This window comes from Sturnira hondurensis, unplaced genomic scaffold (genome assembly GCF_014824575.4).
Source record: "Sturnira hondurensis isolate 20B ecotype Veracruz unplaced genomic scaffold, ASM1482457v3 Scaffold0021765, whole genome shotgun sequence".
NCBI classification, from domain to species: Eukaryota; Metazoa; Chordata; class Mammalia; order Chiroptera; family Phyllostomidae; genus Sturnira; species Sturnira hondurensis.
The window spans coordinates 1,327,329-1,349,601 of NW_028094396.1; the positions used below are offsets into that span (position 1 = coordinate 1,327,329).

General features: G+C 36.5%; 1 protein-coding gene across 4 annotated transcripts in view; it reads right to left on the reverse strand.

Moving 5' to 3' along the window:
• ZNF148 (zinc finger protein 148) overlaps window positions 1–22,273 on the reverse strand; it is a 128,332-nt gene that overhangs the window by 42,359 nt on the left and 63,700 nt on the right. For all 4 annotated transcript variants that reach the window (XM_037033701.1, XM_037033702.1, XM_037033704.1 and 1 more), the window contains one exon: window positions 19,556–19,904. In XM_037033701.1, the coding sequence (XP_036889596.1) occupies window positions 19,556–19,888 (333 nt within the window). In that variant the 5' untranslated portion in view covers window positions 19,889–19,904. The remainder of the gene's footprint in view (window positions 1–19,555; window positions 19,905–22,273) is intronic.

The following is a 22,273-nucleotide window of genomic DNA, read 5'->3' on the forward strand; positions in this document are numbered from 1 at the left end:
TCTCAAGTTGGCTGCTTTAAGGCATTATCATCTTCCTAATACACTCTTCCACACATAAATTTATATAAAACTATCTTCTTGTTATTTCCCCAATGAGGGATCCACAATGCCCCTTGTTGCCCATGGTATTAACTATATTCTCTCCAGCTCAGCTTTCAATTCTCTTTATGATGTACTTTATAGAAGAGACCTAGGCCACTTGACAAAGGGTCTGTCCTTAACCAACTAGAAGACAATGGTTAGGAAAGATGGGGGGTGAGGTATGTGGTCTCTAGCCTGTACCCTATTGCATTTAATCCTACAATAACATTATGAGGGTAGTTATTTTCATCCCCTCCTAAAAGTAAGGAAAGTAAGGCCCACAAAAATGAAGTTACTTGTCTAAAATCCCATTAAGGAGGGAAACTAAAATTCAAACAAACCTTCCAAATCCAGCAACTCAGATTCTAACTACTGCAATCTGTGAATTACTTTTTATCCTATATTACCAACAAGAAAAACAAAACTTCAGAGAGTTAAAGTATCTGACCCAAGCTACTAAATTTCAAAACTAGGGTTTAAATCAAGATCTTATATCTTCTAATCCAGTGTTAGTAATGATAATCCAGTTATAGTAATAACTACTTCTTAATGAGTCTAAATTATTCAAACTTATTTTTAAATGATTTTTGCATGAACACTTTATTTTTCCATATATGCATGAACTATAGTTTGGTTATTACCAGAATGTGCAAAGAATTTCTAGTGGTTCTCTAAGATCTACTATTATTTAAAAGTAACACACTGGACAAAACATCAATAATATTTATGTGAAGTCTAAAACTGGGGAGTTTCAGTCCCACCTCTTCCAATTACTACCTGGGTACTCTGGCTTCCAGAAATAGGATAGCATTTAAAGCAAGAAAAGCACAGGTTGTAGTTAAACAAAACACGATCTAAGGCCAAACGGTAATAGCAGCAGCGAGGCTGGATCAATTAAATTTTAACCATTTGGAACTTTTCTTCACTTGTAAAATGGAGGAAATAATCCTCATGGAATTTCTATAGGGTTAAAATAAAAGCAGTTACACACATAAAGCACAAATTACAGTGCATAGCAGTATACAGCAGAATCTTCATGCTACTTATAACCATTTCCTCATCTATGAATTACAGACAGTAGTAATATTCAACACATACACATCAGAATATCAAATGAGGTTACATAAAGAGCACCTTGAAAACTTTCAGATTCTATGCAAATATTTATAGTTAATTATTATACAATTACAGATATATAATTCTTTTGCTAAAAATAATCTTTCCCTTTCACATCAGAGCCTCCACCTGGAGGTACTCCTGTCTAAAAACAATTTTTCTTCTCCACTTCCAACCCCAAACCAACTCCAGATGTTTTTCCCAACATTATATACAAATCTAGAAATTGTAGTTCACATTTCCTACTCTAGATCATTTATAAAATATTAAGTTGGCAGTTTCATACTCTACCAAAGGGAGAACTGGTAAACTTTTGTGGGCTACAAATTGGCCAGTACATACCAAGAGCCTTAAAAAAACTTATACTAAAGAAATAATCTCGGACTTCCACCAAGATGGAGGAGTAGGTGGAAACACTATGCTTCCTCGCACAACCAAGTTTAAAGACAACAAAGTTTTAGCAACAAAAATGCAACCAAAACACAGAAAATTGAACTGTACGGAAGTCCAACAACAACGAACCATTCAGCCAGACTGGTAAGAGGGGCAGAGCCAGCAGCGGAGTGGGGTCAGGCAGGAAAGATTCCCCCAGGTGCGCAGACAGCCGTGGGCGGATCCCAGGTGTGGGGTAGAAACGGGCAGACCCAGTGAGGGCGAAAGGCAGCAGGCTGACCACAGTTACACATTCGTGCGCAGATAAACCAGCGAAGGAGTGAGCAGTGAGACAGACCACACTGGCCCCAGCGGCGGGAAGCAGCAGAGGGGACCGCCATTGCTCCTCTTTGACCCCCCACCCCCACATACAGTGTCACAACCCAGTGACTGAGTTGCCCTGCTGTGGTGAACACCTAGGGTTCCTCCTCTCCTCATATGTAACAAGTGCAGGTGCGAACAGACCATAACATGGCTCAACTCAAAGCCCCAAGGCTGATAACTCTTAAGTGACCAAGAAATAGCCAACCTCTCAGATGCACAGTTCAAAACACTGGTGATCAGGATGCTCACAGAACTGGTTGATTTCAGTAACAAATTAGAGGAACATATGAAGGCTAAACTAATTGAAATGAAGTGAAATACACAGGAAACCAATAGTGATGGAAAAGAAACTGGGACTCAGATCAAGGGGGTGGACCAGAAGGAAGAAAAAAATGACCAAACAGAAAAATATGAAAAAACAAGAATTCAAAAAAATGAGGAGAGGTTTAGGAACCTCCAGGACATCTTTAAATGTTCCAATATCCAAATTATAGGGGTACCAGAAGGGGAAGAGGAGCAGCAACAAGTGGAAAACTTATTTGAACATAATAATAAAGGAGAACTTTATAAATAATAAAGGAGAACTTAATAAATAATAAAGGAGAACTTCTCCAGTCTGGCAAAGGAAATAGACTTCCAGGAAATCCAGGAAGCTCAAAGAGTCCCAAAGAAGTTGGACCAAAGAAGAAACACACCAAGGCACATAATTACATTAGCCAAGATGAAAATAAAGGAGAGAATCCTAGAAGAAGCAAGAGATAAGAAGACAGTCACCTACGAAGGAGTTCCCATCAGACTGTCAGCTGATTTCTCAAAAGAGACCTTACAGGCAAGAAGGGGCTGGAAAGAAGTATTCCAAGTCATGAAATCCAAAGACCTACAGCCAAGATTGCTCTATCCAGCAAAGCTTTCATTTAGAATGGAAGGGCAAATAAAGTGCTTCTCAGATAAGATCAAATTCAAGTTCATCATCACCAAGCCCTTATTATATAAAATGCTAAAGGGACTTATCTAAGAAAAAGAAGATAAAAAATATGAACAGTGAAAGGACAGCAAACTCACAGGTATTAACAACCACACCCAAAACAAAAGCAAACTCAGTGGACAGCTAGATTAGGAACAGAGCCACAGAAATGGAGATCACGGGGAGGGTTAGCAACAGGGGAGTGGGAGGAGGAAAGAGGGGAAGAAGGAACAGAAAATAGCATAGACGGTAGGTAGAAAATAGATAGGGAGGAGGGCAAGAATAGTATGGGATATACAGAATCTACAGAACTTGAGACAATGTGGTCATAAACTAAAGGGAGGGGAAATGGTGGGGGAGGGGTGTGCAGGGTAGAGGGGAATGAAGGGGGGAATGGGACAACTGTAATGGCATAATCAATAAAATATATTAAAAAAATAAAAAAATAATCTCATGACAACAAAGTCTACATATAACATCCAATTATTTACATGATAGCAAAAAAGTGCAGTCTAATAAATCTAGTATTCAATAATAAAAAGTGAGATAAATTACAATACAGCTACATAACATTATACAGTTAGAAATCTTACTTCTAAATAGTATAATACTGAGAGTGAAATACTCATGCTTTAAGGTTAAATGATAAACAGATAAATATGACTTGTATATAGATAAATATACTTGTACAATTTTATACAAATACACATGCAAAAAAATTTTACACAAAATTTTTTATATAAAATTTTGGGGGATGGGAGTAAAAGACAGAAAACTGTACTTGAACAATTAAAATAAATAATTTGAAAAAAATTTTATACAAATATGCAAATACATACACAGAAAGGCAAATAAGAAAAGGAAATGATGCTAAAATGCTAACAACGAAATGTTAGTAGTTATTACCTGAGTGTAGTAAAATCACAGCAATTTTTATCTTCTCCATAGTTTTAAAATTTTTTATATTTTCTCAATAAGTATATGTTACCTCATAACTTTAGAAAGGTATTAAGTCCAGTCTTAATATAAATCCCTAGCATTAATCAAAGAAATATCTATTTATTATCTTACTATATTAAGTTGTTCTAAGAATTAAAATATTAAGCCAGAAAAGTAAAACTGAAAAAATTTCTATGGATTAGTGGGGGGAAAAGGCCATCAAATAAATTTTGATCCTTATCTCACGAGAGGTAATTTATCTCAAAAAATTCAATTCCAAAAAGACTATTCCAAACAGACTATTCACCTAAGTGGGAGAAGAAAACAAAAAGAAACTTCTAGAACAAAGGAAAATATCTTCATGACCTTGTAGTACACACAGAATTCTTAAACATGATACACAAACACCAACAGAAAGAAAAAGACTTAAATCAAACTGCATTAACATTGATTTGTGTATCAAAAGGGGAGACCAATCAGAGTAGAAAAGATAACTGCAACATACACACATACACACAAATATAGATCTGTATGAGGTCTGTCAGGAAAAAGCCCAATCATTGTTAATATAACGAGAAGGCTTTGTATGATATGGATGTAACCTGGCAGCCAAGGAGAGTGGACTGGAATGCGCATGTGTGAACAATGATAACTTCACTATACTCATCAGTGGGGGTGGTAGATGTTGCTCAGTGAGCATGTGTGCTGTGTGGCCATTCATTCAAAATGGCTGAGCAAGTAGAGCAACAAATCTGCATCAAATCTCATACATTGCTCTGTAGAAACTATTTAGCTAATTCAGAAGGCCACAGTTAAAGGCAACTGGTGCTTCGCAGCTTCATCACAAAAATGTGCCCACTCATGCATCACATCTCGTGTATTTTTCTACCAAAACATCGAGTCACCCAGGTGACTCAGTCCCCCTAAGGTCCAGATTTGGTGCCCTGCAACTCCTGGCTTTTCCCAAACCTAAAATCACCTTTGAAAGGGAAGAAATTTCAGACTGTCAATCAGACTCAGAAAAATACGATAGGGCAGCTGATGGTGACTAGGAAAACTGTGTGACATCCCAAGGTGCCTATTTTGAAGGGGACTGAGACATCAGTGTCCTATGTACAATGTTTCTTTTATCTTCTTCAATAAAGGCCTCTATTTTTTAATATTACATGGCTGCATACTTTCTGGACATACAAGCATGATCCTTTCACCATTATTTCATTCAAACAAATCTAGTAATAATGTAAATATCCATCAATAGGGGAGTGGTTAAATAAGGCACATCATTTAATCAGTCATTCAAATAAAGAAGTCAGTTTATATGTAACATGGAAATTTCTATTACTGAATAATGCAAATTTCAAAAGCATACAAATACCATTACCTAATATATGTAAAGCAAAATGTGTTTTTTTCAGAAGCCATATAGTATAATTACAAAACATTATGTGGAAATATACACACATACTCTGTTTATAAATGTAAAATTTCCAAAAGAATATCAATATTAATTGTTACTACTTTGGAAGTGGAGTAGGCAAGTGTTGGAAACAAGGAACTTTGACTCTGCTCTCTTCTATACTGTGTTTTATAATGACTATGTAGTCCTTTTAAGATAAACTACATCATACAATTATGAAAAAAACAAAGTAAACATCTCTGAGACAGCTAGCTAGGTTGACTCTTATCATATAGCCTTTTCCATAATGGTTTCCATTCATGAACTACTCACCAAAGTAGGGGGTGTAACTCTCCTTCAGTGCTACTGTCTGACAATTCCAGATCAATTGTCAGACAGGACTATATGAAAAGTGTTAGGAAACTGACTATGTTATTAGTTATCTACAAAGAAATCGTCCATTGACAATTTATGTCCCAACAAAGTAAAATAAACTCAGTCACGGGAGGGTACTGAAAAGCAGACCATTCTGGCTTAGCTCCCTAAAGAGATACTTTGACTCATCCACTTACTAGGTAAGTTGAAATCAACTAATAATAAGCAATAACATGACTCTCACCAGGAAAAACTATAAAAGCAGGATTCCTCATTCCATGTTTTCTGCTCAAATACGGCCTCTTTGTAAGAACCACATAGTACATGAGTAAAATCTTGTTTAAAGAGAAAACTGGAATTGATATAAATTACCATCTATTCACATTAAAATGAGTTTAAGTGATAAATCTATTTTTGAAAAAGATATCCAAATATTATGCTGTAGTATAAAATATCCGAAGGGAGGGGAGAGCTTCTTAAACATGCAGCCCCAAGAAAATCCAGTATAATCACTTCAAAAGACAAGAACCCTACAGATAATGAACATAAAACTCTTCTGAATCCCTCAAATGAAGTTTAACAGAAATGCAATGATAATAAGAACTAGCTACAATAATAAAAGACTTTGTTAGAAAAGTATATAATGTAATGGGGATAACAATTAGGGAGGCAGACAAAGAGAGGAAGAAACATATCGTAACAATGACTACTTAAGCAGATAAATACAAAGGCAAACAGATTTGTCACCTTCCAGGATAACTAGGAAAGATCATTTGTAACTGATAAATGCAGTCCAACTCTGCAATAAACCAGAGTACAAAGTATGTGGGGGGGGGGGGGTACTTTAAAACCACTGAAATGGGTAAAATGACTTTTTTAATAGGAGGGAAATTGTGAGCATTATGAATACGTACTCTAATTCCTAAAATCAGCATATTAGGTTTTTATTAACTGGATGGAAACAGGTATTTGAGAAAATATCTGCAATCCTTGAACGAAACACAAAATTTGAGGAAATCTAAAATTTAAAAACAAAACAGAGGTCTTATACAAATGGTCAAATACATTTTGAGTTTCCTAGGCCATTAAACAAAATAATCATAAAAGTATGCTTAAAATGTTATTCTTGCTCTTTAATGGCACAGAAATTTGTAACTAAAATAAAAAGCTACATGTACACTGAAGTACATTTTTTAGAACTTACAAATACCTGAAATACTTTACATTTTATTATATCAATATGACTAAAACATAGTTTTTTTAAATTTTATTTATGGATTTTAGAAAGAGAAAAGGGAGGGAGGGAAGGCGGCAGAGGAAGGCAGGAAGAGAGAGAGAGAAAGAAACACTGATTTGTGTACCACTCGTTTATGCATTCACTCGTTGATTTTTGTATATGCCCTGACCCACAAGCTTGGGATATCAAGATGATTCACTAACCAACTGAGCTAGCCGGCCAGGGCAAAACATGATGTTTTTATACCTCCTAAATTATAAAATACTTATACTACCATGATACAAGCTAACAGTTTTCTAGAAAACAAATGTGGCATATATCATTATGAATTGCAATTTGTTCCATTTTGCCAATAAATATATGTCTTGACTCTTCAACGTGCTTGCCATCAACTTGGAAAAATAAAGACCATAAAGACTTATGATTTTCCAATTCCTCCTGAATGGATACAAGAATAAAAAGAATAAATCATATATTTTTTCAAATCCCTGAAATAAATTTAATTTCTGAGTAGAGAAGCTTGCTAACACACTGCTATCCAATAAAACTTTCAGAATATCTTTTCTCGAGCCTGTTATGTTCTAGCATAAAGCAATGTTACACAAATCCTAAATTCTGCCCATCTGGTATATATAAACTTTTCATAATTCCTTCTCAGAATCAACTGCAACTCATCATTATCAGTTAGGAGGAACAGGACTTAATGATAGATTATCCATAAATATGGAATATCAAGCATACGTTTGAGAAATATGATCAGAAGAACAGAGTTGACAAAAGTTCAAAACATGACGGTAAGGAAAAAGAGTGGGTGACAAGCAACACGGCGCCGGCCAGGCGCTGTTCCTTGGGGTGTCACCCTGACACCACAAAGGCTGCGAGTTCAACCCCAGTCAGGGAGCACCCAGGAGACAGTCAACAGATGCTTTTTCTCTCTCTCTCTTCTTTCCCCTTTCTCTAAAATAAAACACTCCAACCAACAGCGCTGGTTGACACCAGCGTTGGTATCCTCAGGTGAGGATTTTTTTAAAAAGCAGTAAGATCCTATGCATGTTATGCATATCAAAAAAGCATAGAAGTACATATACCAAAATGTTAGGAGTGACTATATCTGCTGATAGGATTATGATAGGTATGTGTCCTGGAGATATGAACATCTATAACCTACACATGAATGTTCATAGTAGCTTTATTTGTAATACCCAAAATATGGAAACTAAAATGTCCTTCAATAAGGGAACAGTTAAAATGTGGTTCATCCACTCCATGGAATACCACTCTGTAATAAAAAGGAACAAATTATGAATACACAACAATTCAGACAGCTCTCATGGGCATTATGTTAAGTGAAAAAAGTCAGCCTCAAAAGGTCAAATACTACAAGATTCCACTGATACAACATTCTCAAAATGACTCAGTTACAGAGATGAAAATGAGGGCTAGGACAGCCAGGAGTCAGGACGGGCAGGGGAAGGGGTGTGACTGAGAAGGGACAGCATACAGAGGGCACTCGCTGTGATGAGTTGGCTCTGTGTCTTGACTGCTTGTGGTGGCTACACCCCCCCACCCTCTGCATGTGTGACAAAGCACAGAGAACCAGACACATTGTAGCAATGGCAACTTCCTGATTCTGAGATTGTACTACAGTCATACAAAATGTAACCACTAAGGGAAACTGGGCAAAGAGTACATGGGATCTCTCTACAGTATTTTCACCCATTTAGTTGTTAGGAGCCACTCACTGCTAAAGCCATAAGCTGGAGCAGAACACTGTATCAGATTCCAGACAAGATAAACAGGGCATCTGCAGGGCTGCCCAAGCAGGATGTCAAGAGTGTAAGCCGAGTGACAAGGTTCCCTTCACACAAGGGCAACTCAGCACGAAGTGTCAGAGCCAAAGGAGTATAATGAGGGTCCATGCTATGAGGGAAGGGCAACCTGGAACAAGGTTCAGAAGCTAAGTGAGATGAGGAAGATATCAAAAGAGTGGGCATGGACCAGCACAGTGTATAAAGCGGGCTGGCCACATGCACGGGGAGAAAGGCAACTACATGCAGGGGCCGGGGTGGCACGCTCTGCCATGAAGTAGAGGAACCTGGACAGTGGAGAGGGCATCTGAGCGGGAAGGAGATAATGACAGCCAAAGCAAATAAGGAAGTATATGAAAGACATCAAAAGTCAGGTTTTTCACTAAGAAGGGAGCTATAAAATATGGAAGTGAGAAAATTAAAATGTACTCTGGTAATGAACTTTGACTGGAGGTTGTCAGTGTGAACTCATGGTTTTTAATACTAATAGATATGGAGATAATTATAGATATCAACGGGTGTACATATACACATATAAATGCATATTATTGTAAACATACATATATTCTCTAGCTTTGTCCACTGATGGTCTGGGAAAAGCGACACCCCCAAAGCAATAAACAGCACACTGAGAACCCAGACTTCAGCTTCTAAAAACCACTCTCCACCACAATGAACTACAAAAGCTCCTCAGAGCAATGACTGATCCCAGGGTTGAAGAAAAAAAAGAAAAAGCCAGGAAAAATAAACAAGCACAGAAACCCCATGACAGAAGGAAAGTAAATACTCAAAGATTGACAGAGCACATGAAAGAACACAGAAGCCAGGCTGAAGAGGCTCCAACTGGCCAAATCTTCAACCAAGCATTAATATACTAATACAGATTTTAACCCAGGGAATAAAATAAAACTAAGTCCATGCTGACACAAATAAATAAATGAATAAACTAAACGTGTGATTAAGAATGAGATTAACTTTACAAGTTAAAGGAAAATCTGGCAGACATCACTTTCGTCGACAGATCAAAGTAAACCACCATCAGAACAGGCCAAATAAAACTCACGTGTCACACATTAGAATGCAAGGGGGAGAGAACCCTGCATCACTTTTTGTGATATCCCTGCCTAAGATTTTAACTTAAATCTTATTAAAACAGAATATCAGATAAACTGAGAAACATTCTACGAAATAAATGGTTGTTAATTTTCAAGTATTACAACAATAAAAAACTAACTCAGACTACGAAAACTGAAGAGACATGACAATGAATGCAACATCAAATTTAAACTTGGTGTTTCTGCAAACAAACTTTAATTGTTGGTAAACAAAGTAAGACAGTGAAATACTACTTGGGCATAAAAAACATGGAAATGTTTCCCTTTGTGACAGCATGGGTGGACATGGAAAACATCATGCTACGGGAAATGAGCCAGTCAAAGAAAGACAAGTACCACGCGATTTCACTCATATGTGGAATCTAATGAACAAACTGAACTAACAGGCAAAAGAGAAAGACTCCTAGATGGAGCATGTGCGGACACCTGTGGGGGGAGTTGGGTGCTGGGTGAGGAGGGTATGTGTGGAGGGATCAAACAAAAAAGACAAATAAAGAGAGAGACCCCATGGACATGGACAAGGGCTTGGTGATTGCCAGGGGAAAAGAGTAGAAGGGAGTTAAGGAGGGTATTGGGAGAATAAATGGTGATGGATGGAGATTTGACTTGGGGTGATAAACACCCAATGCAATATACAGATGATGTGTTGTAGAACTGTGCACCTGAAACTTGTGTAATTTTGAAAACCAGTGTCACCCCAATAAGTTCAATAAAAAGGAAAAGAAAGAAAACCAATAAGGATGTAAGAGTTGAAGAACATAAGCAGTCAATTTGACCTACTTGATTTACAAAATAACCAACCCAAGGGCAGCCATAATGTACATTCTCTTCAAATAAATAAAGACTATTGCCCTGGCTGCTGTGGCTCAGTGGACTGAGTGCAGGCCCGGGACCAAAGGATTACTGGTTCGATTCCCAGTCAGGGCACAGGCCTGCACTGAGGGCCAGGTCCCCAGCAGGGGGCATCTGAGATGCAACCACATCTTGATGCTTGATGCCTCGTTCCCTCTTTCTCCCTTCCTTCCCCGCTCTAAAAATAAATAAATAAATCTTAAAAAAAAAAAAGGAAAGAATATTCACTGCCCTGGCCAGGTGGCTAAGTTGGTTGGAGTGTTGTCCCATACACCAAAAAATGTTTCAGGTTCAATCCCTGGTTGGGGTGTGTATAAGAGGCAACTGATCGATGTTTCTCTCTCACATCGATGTTTCTCTCTCACATCGATGTTTCTCACACTCTCTCCCCCTTTCCTCACTCTCTAAAAACAAACAAAAAATCAATAAATATATCTGTGGGTGAGGCTTAAAAAAATTGGTATTCACCAACTAATCATATATTGGGCCCTAATACAAGTCTCAATAAATTTAAAGAGACTGAAATTATACAATGTATAATTCTCTCAATACAATGATTAAATATCAATGACAAAAGATATCTGGAAAATACCAAAATACTCAGGAATTGAGTAAAACAATTCTAATGAATTCATGGGTCAAAAAGAAATGACAAAGATCCAGCCAAGATGAAAGTACAGGTACATACACTTTGCCTCCGCACATATAGCCAAAAGAAGGACAACAATTTAAAAACAAAACACAATCAGAATTGCCAGAAAATCGAACTGTATGGAAGTCCAACAACCAAGGAGTTAAGAGGAAACAGTCATCCAGACCTGTGGGAGGGACAAAGAGGACACGCAGCAAGGCAGCAGTTGCAGGGCCTGGCAGGTGAGGAGGCTGGAGGGCCCACACTTTTGTGCAGATAAACCGGGAGGAACAACTGGGGAGCACGACAGACTGCACAACCCAGAGTTCCAGCATGGGAAAAGAAGCCTCAAAACCTCTGGCTGTAAAAACCTGTGGGGTTGCAGCGGTGGGAGAAACTCCCAGCCTCATAGGACAGTTCACTGGAGAGATCCACAGAGTCCTAGAACATACACAAGCCTACCTGGAATCAGCAACAGAAGGGCGCAAATTGCTTGTGTGTAGTGGTGGAAGTGACTGAAAGCTGGCCAAGAGCCGAGCAGTAGCATTGTTCCCTCTCAGACCCCTCCCCCACATACCTCGCCACAACACAGTGACATGAGTTGCCCCGCCCTGGTGAATACCTAAGGCTCTGCCCCAGCCAACTTACAGTCTGCTTTTCTAAATTAGACCAGGCTCCTGAGACTGAATCAAAGCAGCTCTACCTACCACATAGAAACAAACACAGGGAGGCTGCCAAAATGAGGACACAAAGAAACTCAGTCAAAATGAAAGAACAGACCAGCACTCCAGAAAAAGAGTTAAACAAAATGGAGATAAGCAATGTATCAGATGCAGAGTTCAAAACACTGGTTATTAGGATGCTCAAGGAACTCATTGGGCACTAAAACAGCATAAAAAAGACCCAGGCAGAAATGAAGGTTACACTAAGTAATGTCAAGAAAAATTCACAGAGAATCAACAGTGGAGTGGATGAAGCTGAGAATCAAATCAATGTTTTGGAACAAAAAGAAGAAAAAGACACTGAATCAGAACAGCAAGAAGAAAAAAGAATCCCCCAAAACATAGGGTAAGGAGCGGCTGAGACAACTTCAAACATACCAACTTGAATCATAAGGGTGCTGGTAAGAGAAGAGAAAGAAACTGAAAACTTATTTGAAAAATAACAAAAGAAAACTTTCCTAATTTGGCGAAGTAAATAGACATAAAAGTCCAGGAAGTACGTAAAGTCCCAGACAAGATGGATGCAAAGAGGAACCCACCAAGACACATCATAATTAAAATGCCAAAGGTTAAAGATAAAGAGAGAATACTAAAAGCAGCAAGAGAAAAACAGAGAGTTAACTACCAAAGAGTTCCCAGAGGACTGTCAGCTGATTTCTCAAAAGAAATTTTACAGGCTAGAAGGGTCTGGCAAGAAATATTCAAAGTGATGCAAAGCAAGAATCTACAACCAAGATTACTCTACCCAGCAAAGCTATCATTTAGAACAGAAGGGCAGATAAAGTGCTTCCCAGATAAGGTCAAGTTAAAGGAGTTCATCATCACTAAGCCCTTATTATATGGAATGTTAAAGGGACTTACTTAAGAAAAAGAAGATCGAAAGTATGAACATTAAATTGGCAATACATTCAAAACTATGAACAATTGAATCTAAAAAACAAACTAAGCAAACTCACAGAACAGGAACTGAATCATAAATATAGAGATCACTTGGAGAGTTATCAGTTAGAAGGGGGGGAAAAGGGAAAATGGGAGAAAAGATGCAAGGATTAAGAAATACAAATTGGTCAATACAGAATAGACAGTGGGATGTTAAGAACAGTATAGGAAATGGAGCAGCCAAAGAACTTACATGCATGACCCATGGACATGTACTAAGGGGGGGGGATTGCCAGAGGGAGTGGGGAGTACTGGGTAGAAGGGGATAAAGGGGGAAAAACTGGGACAACTGCTACCGCACATAGGATGCAGCTAAAAAAAAACTTCCACAAAGAAAGTACTGCCCCTATTACCTTTACTGGTAAAAACCTATCAAGTATCTAAGGTAGAGATAATACCAATCTTACACAAACACTTTCAGAACAGAGGATGACATACTCTTAAACCATTTATATTTAGGCCAGTAAACCAAAAACAAAGATATTACAAGAAAATACAACTATTATCCCTCATACACATACACAGAAAAATTCTTTGAAAAGATTAGTAAACTGAACCCAACAACATAAAAAAGGATGACATATCATGACCACGATCAGTTTATCCCAGGAATGCAAGGTTGATTTAATAACTGAAAATCAATGTAATTCACTCTATTAAGATAATAAGGAAACAAAAAATCAAATGATCATCTAATAAACGGAGAGAAAGCACTTAATGAAGTTATACACCCATTCGTTTATTTTCTACATTTTCAACAAACTAGAAAGAAAAATTCAATCTAATAAAGATCATCAATAAAAAACCTCGAGCTAAAATAATTCTTAACAATAAAAAACTGAATGCAGTCCCCTGAAGACCAGGAACAAGGGAAAGATGCCTAGTCTTACCCCTTCTATTCAACACTGCATCGGAGGCCCTAGTCACTGCTGTAAGGAAGGAAAAGGTAAAAGGCACACAGATTGAAAAGGAAGATGTAAAATGTACCGACAATATAGTGAAGGCACTATGACCATGATTAAACCTAAATAACTATTAAAACTAATAAGTACATGTAACAAGGTCACAGAATACACAGTCAATATAAAAAGAAGCAACTGCATTTCTATACACTAGTCACAAACAATTAGACATTAAAATTTTTTAATGCCATTTATAATTGTATCCAAAAAAATGAAATAATACTTAGGAGTAAATTTAAGAAAATATATCTAATAACTTTACACTGAAAACTACAAAACAATGCTTAAATAAGTGTAATGATAAATCATGTCCATGAATTGAAAGCCACTACTGTTTAAATGTTGGTTTTAATCAAGTCAATATATAGAATCAATGCAATCCCAATAAAAACTTAGCTGGTTCTAAAGAAACTGAAAGGCTGACTCTATATATTTCCATATGAAAATGCAAATGACCTAGAATAGTCACAACCATCCTGCAAAAGAATAACAAAATCAACTCTGGTGGTGGGGCTCAGTTAGTTGGAACACTGTCCTGTAAATTGAAAGGTCACGGGTTCAATTCTTGGTCAGGGCACATGCCTACGCTGCAGGTTAGTTGGGGCATCACGTGAAAGGTAACCAATCGATGTTTCACTCTCATACCAATGTTCCTCTCCCTCCCTCCCCTTCTCTCTAAAATTAGTAAGCATAACCTTATGTGAGGATTAAAAAAATAAGAAAAGAGTAACAAAATTGGAGGACTATACTATCTGATTTTGATATTTGCTATAAAAGATATAGCAATGAAAATCATGTAATACCAATGCAAAGATGGGTATTAGATCAATCAAACAAAATGAAAACACAAAAGAAATGGTTAACTTCTATAAAAATGTACCCAAAAGAAATGAGAAAAGACATGTACAAGAATGTTCATAGCAGTTTTTTCATAAAGTTTGAAAACTAACACAAATATCCATAAAAAGAATAAATAAACAAAATTTAGGATAAAACAATACAAATCAACCAACATTAAAAATAAATTGCTGTCCTGGCTGGTGTAGCTCAGTGGATTGAGCGCGGGCCTATGAACCAAACAACCACGGTTTGATTCCCAGTCAGGGCACATGCCTGGGTTGCAGGCCAGTTCCCAGCGGGGAACGCACGAGAGGCAACCATACATTGATGTTTCTCTCCCTCTCTCCTTCCCTTTCCCTCTAAAGACGAAGAAATAAAATATTTAAATAATAATCATAATAAGTTGCTGATATACTCAACCAGCATGGATAAAATGCAAAAACATTATGTGAGCAAAAGAAGCCAGAACAAGAATTATATGAGTCCATTTATATGAAGTTCTCAAGAGACAACTCTAACCTGTGGTGGAAAAAAAAAAATCAAAACAATTGCTGTGGAGGGGACTGACCAGGATAAAACACAGAAATCTAAGATTAATGAAGTATTCTCTAGCTTGATGGGCTACGGGTTACACAAGTTTATGCAGCTGTCAAAAGTCTAAAGTGTAACTCGGGATCTGAGAGCATTACACTTTAAGGTTTTCATCAGTTAAAAAAATATATGTGTATTTTCACTCAAAAAATATTTAATTGCCTACCATAGCCTAGGTATTGACAATATGAAGTTAAAAGACAGGCTCCAGAAAAGAGTCCTCAGATAGTTTTGCAAGTACAAAAAAACAAAGTAAGTTAGTTACCACAATGAAATGCACATAAGGAAGAAAGCTTTTAAACTTTCTTTTTTATGTGAAGTAAAATATGGTACATTGTCAAACAAAGAATAGTACAGGTACATGCAACATTTACAGGAGTAACAGAAAAAGTAACAGTGGACCTGGACAACTAATCTGATATGCTCAAAGGATGAAGTGAGGAAAGGAGCTTGAAAAACTAAGTAAGGAGCTGAGTAAGATGAAACCTGATTTGAAGGCTCTTTCAGCCCATGTAAAAGGGTACATTTTAGCTGTTGAGAAAGAAGAAATCTCTGAAGTAGTTTTAGTAGGGGAGTTGGAATTAAAATTCTCATTTTGGAAAGATCACTACAAAAACTATGGGAAATACAGATTAAACAAGGCTCGGGCTGCAGTCCATCCAATAAAAAGGCTGTTTTACTGTACTGACTAATTCACCCAGTGACAGCTGAGCACACATTCTTCTCATGATCACACGGAGCAGTCACTACATTCATAAAACGCACCTTAACAAATTTAGAAGACTAGAAAACATACTATACATGCTCTCAAAGCCACAGTGAATTAAACTAGAAATCAGTAACAGAAAAACAGCTGGAAGATCCCAAAATACTTGGAGATTAAACAACACACTTCTAAATAACACATGTATCAAACAAATAAAAAACCTCAGAAGAGGATTTTATTAACTTGACCTCTAAGACAGAAGAAGCAAAAACAAAACTAAATAAATGGGACTATATCAAACTATAAAAAGCTTCTGCACAGGAAAAGAAACTGTCGAAAACAAAAAGGTAATCAACCAAATGGAAGAAGATTGGAAACAACAGCTCAGACAAGGGGTTAAGAGCCAAAATATACACAACCAAACAGACAATCCAATTAAAAACTCAGGAGATGACGTGAACAATTGTCCCAAGAATTAATACAAATGGCCAACAGGCATGTGAAAAAATCCTCAATTCTATAGCCATACCATCCTGAATACGCCTGATCTCATCTGAAACAATTGCTCAACTTCACCAGCTATTAGGGAAATGCAAATCAAAACTACAATGAGATACCACCTCACACCTGTCAGAATGGCTATACTCAACACTACAGGTAAAAAGTGCTGGAGAGGTTGTGGATAAAAAGGAACCCTCACTGGTACCAGCCACTAAGGAAAACAATGCAGAGTTCCCTCAAAAAATTAAGAACTGAGTTACCTATATATGACCCCGCAACCCCTCTTTTGGGTATCTACCCAAAATATTTGAAAACACTTACTTGTAAAGATTTGTGTGCCCCTATGTTCACTGCAGCATTACTCACAGTGGCCAAGACATGGAGACACCAAAGTGCCCTTGACAGAGGACTGGATGAAGACGATGCAGTACACAGACACTGTGGAACACTACTCAGCAAGAAGAGAAGATGAAACACCGCCATCAGCAACATGGACCTTGGCAGTATCACGCTAAGCAAAGTCAGACAGAAAAAGTCGAGAACCATACAGTTTCACTCTGTGGGATATGAAACTGAAAACAACTGAACAAGACAAACAAACAAAAACTCATAGACACAGACAACAGTATGGTGGTTACCAAAGGGGGAGGGGATGGAAAAGAGGCAGTAAAGGGTAAGTGGAGTCAAATATATGGTGATTTGTGATAGTACACACAATGCAACATACAGATCACATGTCATAGGAAGGCACACTGGAAACCTATACAGTCTTATTAACTAATGTCACCCCAGTAAGTTTAATTTAAAAAAGAAATCTCAGGAGAAACTAAGATACACAGAACAAAATGAAAATAAAAATAAAACTCATCAAAATTTGTGGGACACAGTGAAAGCAATGCTTAGAGGGAAATTTATTCTATTGATTTTAGAGAGAGATGAAGGAAGGAAGGGAGGGGGGAAGGAGAGGAGGAAGGAGGGGGGAAAAATCAATTTGTTGTTCCACTTATTTTATGCATTCATTAGTAGATTCTTATATGTGCCATGACCAGGGAATGAACCTGCAACCTTGGCATACCAGGACAACATTCTAACCAAGTGAGCTACCTGGCCAGTGTGGACATTTATAGCATTAAACCGCATATAAATGAAAGAAGATTTAAAATCAATCTTCTAACCATCCACCTTAGAAAGCTAGGGAGAAAAAGAGCAAATTAAATCCAAAATAACAGGAAAGAAATAAAAATCAGAGCACAAATCAATGAAACTCAAAACTGGAAATCAATAGTGAAAATTGAAAGTTGGCTCTTTCTAAATATCGATGAAATCAATAAGTCTCTGCTGGGGAAATGGAAATGGTGTTCAATGGGTATAGAGATTCAGTTTTGCAAGAGGAAACAGTTCTACAGGTGTTTTACAACAATATGAATAAAATTAACAATGCTTTACACTTAAAAATTGTATTTAAAAAAGGGCAGCAAGACCCTAAACAGGCTGAGAGAACATATAAACAATATGCCACCACTACAGACTCCACGGAAAGTAAAAGGATAATAACGGAATACTATGAACACCTCTATGCTCACAAATCTGATAGCCTAGATGAAACTGATCAATTTCTTGGAAGATGCAACCTGCCAAAACTCACACAAGAAAAAACAGACAAACTGAATAGGCCTATATTCATAAAAGAAATCAAATCAGTAATCGGTAAACTTGCAACAAAGAAAATACCAGGCCATGTGGATTCATTCATAAATTCCACCAAACATTTAAGGAAGACATTATATCAATTTTCTATAATCTCTTCCAGAAGACAATAGGCAGAGGGAATACAAACTCATTATAAATCCAGGATTGCTCTAATATCGAAATCAGACTAAGATATTTACAAAAAAAGAAAACTAGATCAATATATCTCATGATCATAGATGCAAAAATCCTCTACAAAATATTAGAAAACTGAATCCAATAATGTACAAAAAGAATTATACACCACGACCAAGTGGAATTTATTCTAGGTACGCAAGGCTGGTTCAGCACTGAAAAATCAATTAATGTCATCCATCACGTGAAGGTGCTAAAAAAAAGGCAAGGCTGCTGCAATGGGCTAGGTAAAAGTTGGTAAGCACGTGTAGCAGAACACAACTACAAGCAGTTTTCTGTTTTTTCACACCATGTGCCAATAACTGGAATATAAGAGAAAAGGAGACAAACTTCACGCTCCTGTAGAGCCTACAATCCATCAGAGACACAGAACAATGAACAATCAATCACAAGTCCCCCCAGCAGGGACTCACCAAGACTGGTGGGGTGATGGTGTGAAGCACTAACTGGATTAAAAGACAAGGGGGGGGGAGGGTGGGAGAGGGGAACATGACAGGCAGGATACATGAAGGTCATGAAGCAAAAGGAAAAGTACAGTATGTTAAATGTACTGAAACGAATCCAGGTTTAATATCACAGAAAGAACAGAAAAGGATGACATGGTTGTGGTTTTGCTGGCTGTCAGGTAAAAATGGGCATCTACAAAAGAATACCTTGGGTGATAAGCCATGATATCTGGGGTAAACAGAGAAGACTAAGGGTCTGATATACATTCAAAAGATAATTTAAAAAATGAAGAAGGCAGGAATTGCTGAGTTACAGGTCGGAAGGAAAAAACCCTCAGGTTCATGTCTTTTTTCTAATTATGCTCAAGAATCAACCTTGCTACCCATTCAAAAACACGAAAGTTAAAACAAAATACTGTATCTTTAAAAATTAAGCAGTTAAAATTTAACACACAGTAATCTTGATGAAGAAATAAATGTTATCCTGAAAAAGATAAGTTTCTAAAATGTATATAATAAACTTAATTTTGCCATTTCAAATAGGATTTCTCATTATTTGGCGTATCTATTTAAAACACCCATTTGAACCATTTAGCCATCATTTTCTGAAATTTCTTCAATAACTGTCAGCATTACTTAATACAAAATTATGTTCCTAATTATATGTTTAATACTTTACAAAGAGGTTACTTACAGGGACGTTAAGTGCATACTGCAGTCCTTGAGGGAGTCTTTCATGTGTTTCCATCTGCTCCTCATCATTTTTCACTGTCTCCTCATGGACCATGAGTTCGTCGTGTGATATCATATCCTGTTGTCTCATCTCACTCTCTTGTAACACTTCATCTGCAGCAAGGATCTCCTGGTGGGGCATACTTCGATCTTGAAGTACCGACTCCTGCAGGTCCCCAGACACAGTGGACTGGCCAGACACTCCACCCATGACAACCATTGCCCTGGAAGACTGCATTTCGTCTATGCCGCCACATTTAAGAAATAATCCTTCCAGTTTGTCGTCAATGTTCATGCTTAAGTATAACTGCCTAGAAAGACCAAGTTTGGCAACAAAGCATAATAAATTAGTTTTATATGTCTACTTGATAATCTTTTAATTAAATTACAAAAAGTACACAATTTAATAGAAAAATTTCACTCATATAATTCAGTATTGCCTCCAATTTTTAAATACCAAGATAAGTTTCCATAAGACTAATAGAGTAAAACACAAATTTTCCTTATTGTCTGTAAGGCATACTCTAGTCTATTTTTATGAAAAATAAGCCTGACATTAAATAAATTAGGGAAAAAGTATTTGTAACAATCACAGGATTCACATCCTTTAATAAATTAAAATATCTTAAAATAAAAACAAATTCACTCATTAGGAAATAAACTGATAAAACATTATCAGGCAAATCATAAAGAAAACTTAGAAACAGTTTCTAAATACATAAAATAGTCAATTACAGTAGTAATAGAAGAAATGAATATTAAAACAGAGGAACCATATTTCACCCAGCAAACTGGTAATGACTCTTCAAAAATTAAGTCCAAAGTTGAAATGATTAAAAAAAATGTATCTACTGACAGTGAAAATGTAAATTAGTTCAACAATTTTCAAAGGCAATTTGGTCTATATATCAAAAGTCATAAAAATGCAAATATTCTAAAAAAATGCACATATTCTTTGAAACAGTGATTATACTTGCAGGAAACTATCCTGATGAAATTAGAAATACATACAAAGATATACACAAAAAATCACTCTAGTGTTTATGATAGTGAAAATCTGCAAAGGTACTACATAGTCAACAAAAGAAAACTGATTAAATATATTCATACATATGCTTTAAAACTAGGCCATGGTGATGGTTGCATAACTCCGCAAAGTTACTAAAAATCACTGAATTATACACTTAAAACAGGTGAATTTTAATTTTATTGCACTTAAATTAGATCTCAATAAAGTTTTTTTAAAAAGAAAATCTGAATGGCTACCCTTGGGGGCTGCTGGAAGAAGGCAGGAAGAGGGGGAGTGTGGGAGCTGACGATGCTTTTTCTTGAGTTGAAAGATGGAAACACAGGTGCGCTCACTTTGTAAAATTTCAAGGTGTACATCTGTGATGTGTGCACATTTCTGTCATTTGTCATAGTATGCCAATAAAAAGTTAATTTGTTGAAACAATAACATCCATATAGGCATAAAAAATATTCTTGAAAAACACTTGAAAGTTTGGGGAAATACCCCAATATAAAGGGGTGTGTATGTCTGTATGAATGTGCACAGGTTTATCTAAAATGCTAACATATTAACATTACCACTGGGTGGTAAAATTACAAATTTTTAACCATAATTATATTTCTCTCTAATTTGAAAACTTTCCATGGTAAAATTTTATTTTTATTGTCTTTAAATTTGTTAAAATGAAATAAAAGTAGTCTTTTTATTCCTAACATAGTCTTAAATACTTTAACATGATTAAATAAACAGGTCATGATAAAAACCAGACACTATTACATTATCTCATTTTCTCTATTATTATAGAAAAGGCAGGCAATTTTAAATCTGCCCTTCTAATTCTGGCTGCTTTAAATTCTTCTTCCATCATGTTACTCTAGGAAGTAACCATATTGAATTGAGGCTTTGGATTATGAAATCCAAAGACACAACATTTCAAAGAAGGTCAAAGGATTGGTACAAAGTTTGATTTTTAAAACCGACTTCTATTAAGACTCTGTGAAATAAAGTTACATAACCAACCCAAGGAGAAGGGCCTACAACTAGTAAATGTGTTGATTATGTTTCTGTTTAGTCGTCTCTTTCCCAAATCTATCAGGTAGGCAATGGTCACTAACTTGATCACAGCTTTCAGAAATAAAATAAGTGATCAGTTAAATTCAAATACACCACTAAAATATAAACACTATTTCTTTTACTAAGGCTTTTATCTAGTGAGAAACCCTTACTTAAACAGCTCAAAAACCATATAAACAGAGAAGTAAGCAAAATAAAAACATAATTCATACTTTTTCCCTGGTACCAGGTATTATCAGCCTAGAAGACATAGGACAAAGAACCAAGAATCCAATTTGACTTTTTAAAATTTCTAAATAGCAAAACAAAATCTAAAAGACAAAGATTTTAAATATATCACCAATAACTGTTCTCTCCAAATATTCTATTTCTCACATTCCTTAGAAAATAAACTATTATATGACTAAGTGAAACTTAAATGTTTTAGGGCTAAAATTTGCTTATTCTGTACATTCTTTGGAAATCCTTACCAAATAAATTATATTCCTCTAATCTACTTACTGTTTTATTAAAGAATTTGGAAAACCCCTAACTGAAAAAGGACTTATTTGTATAGTAAGACATCATTTATTATTAATTCTTTGTGGCTGCTACAGC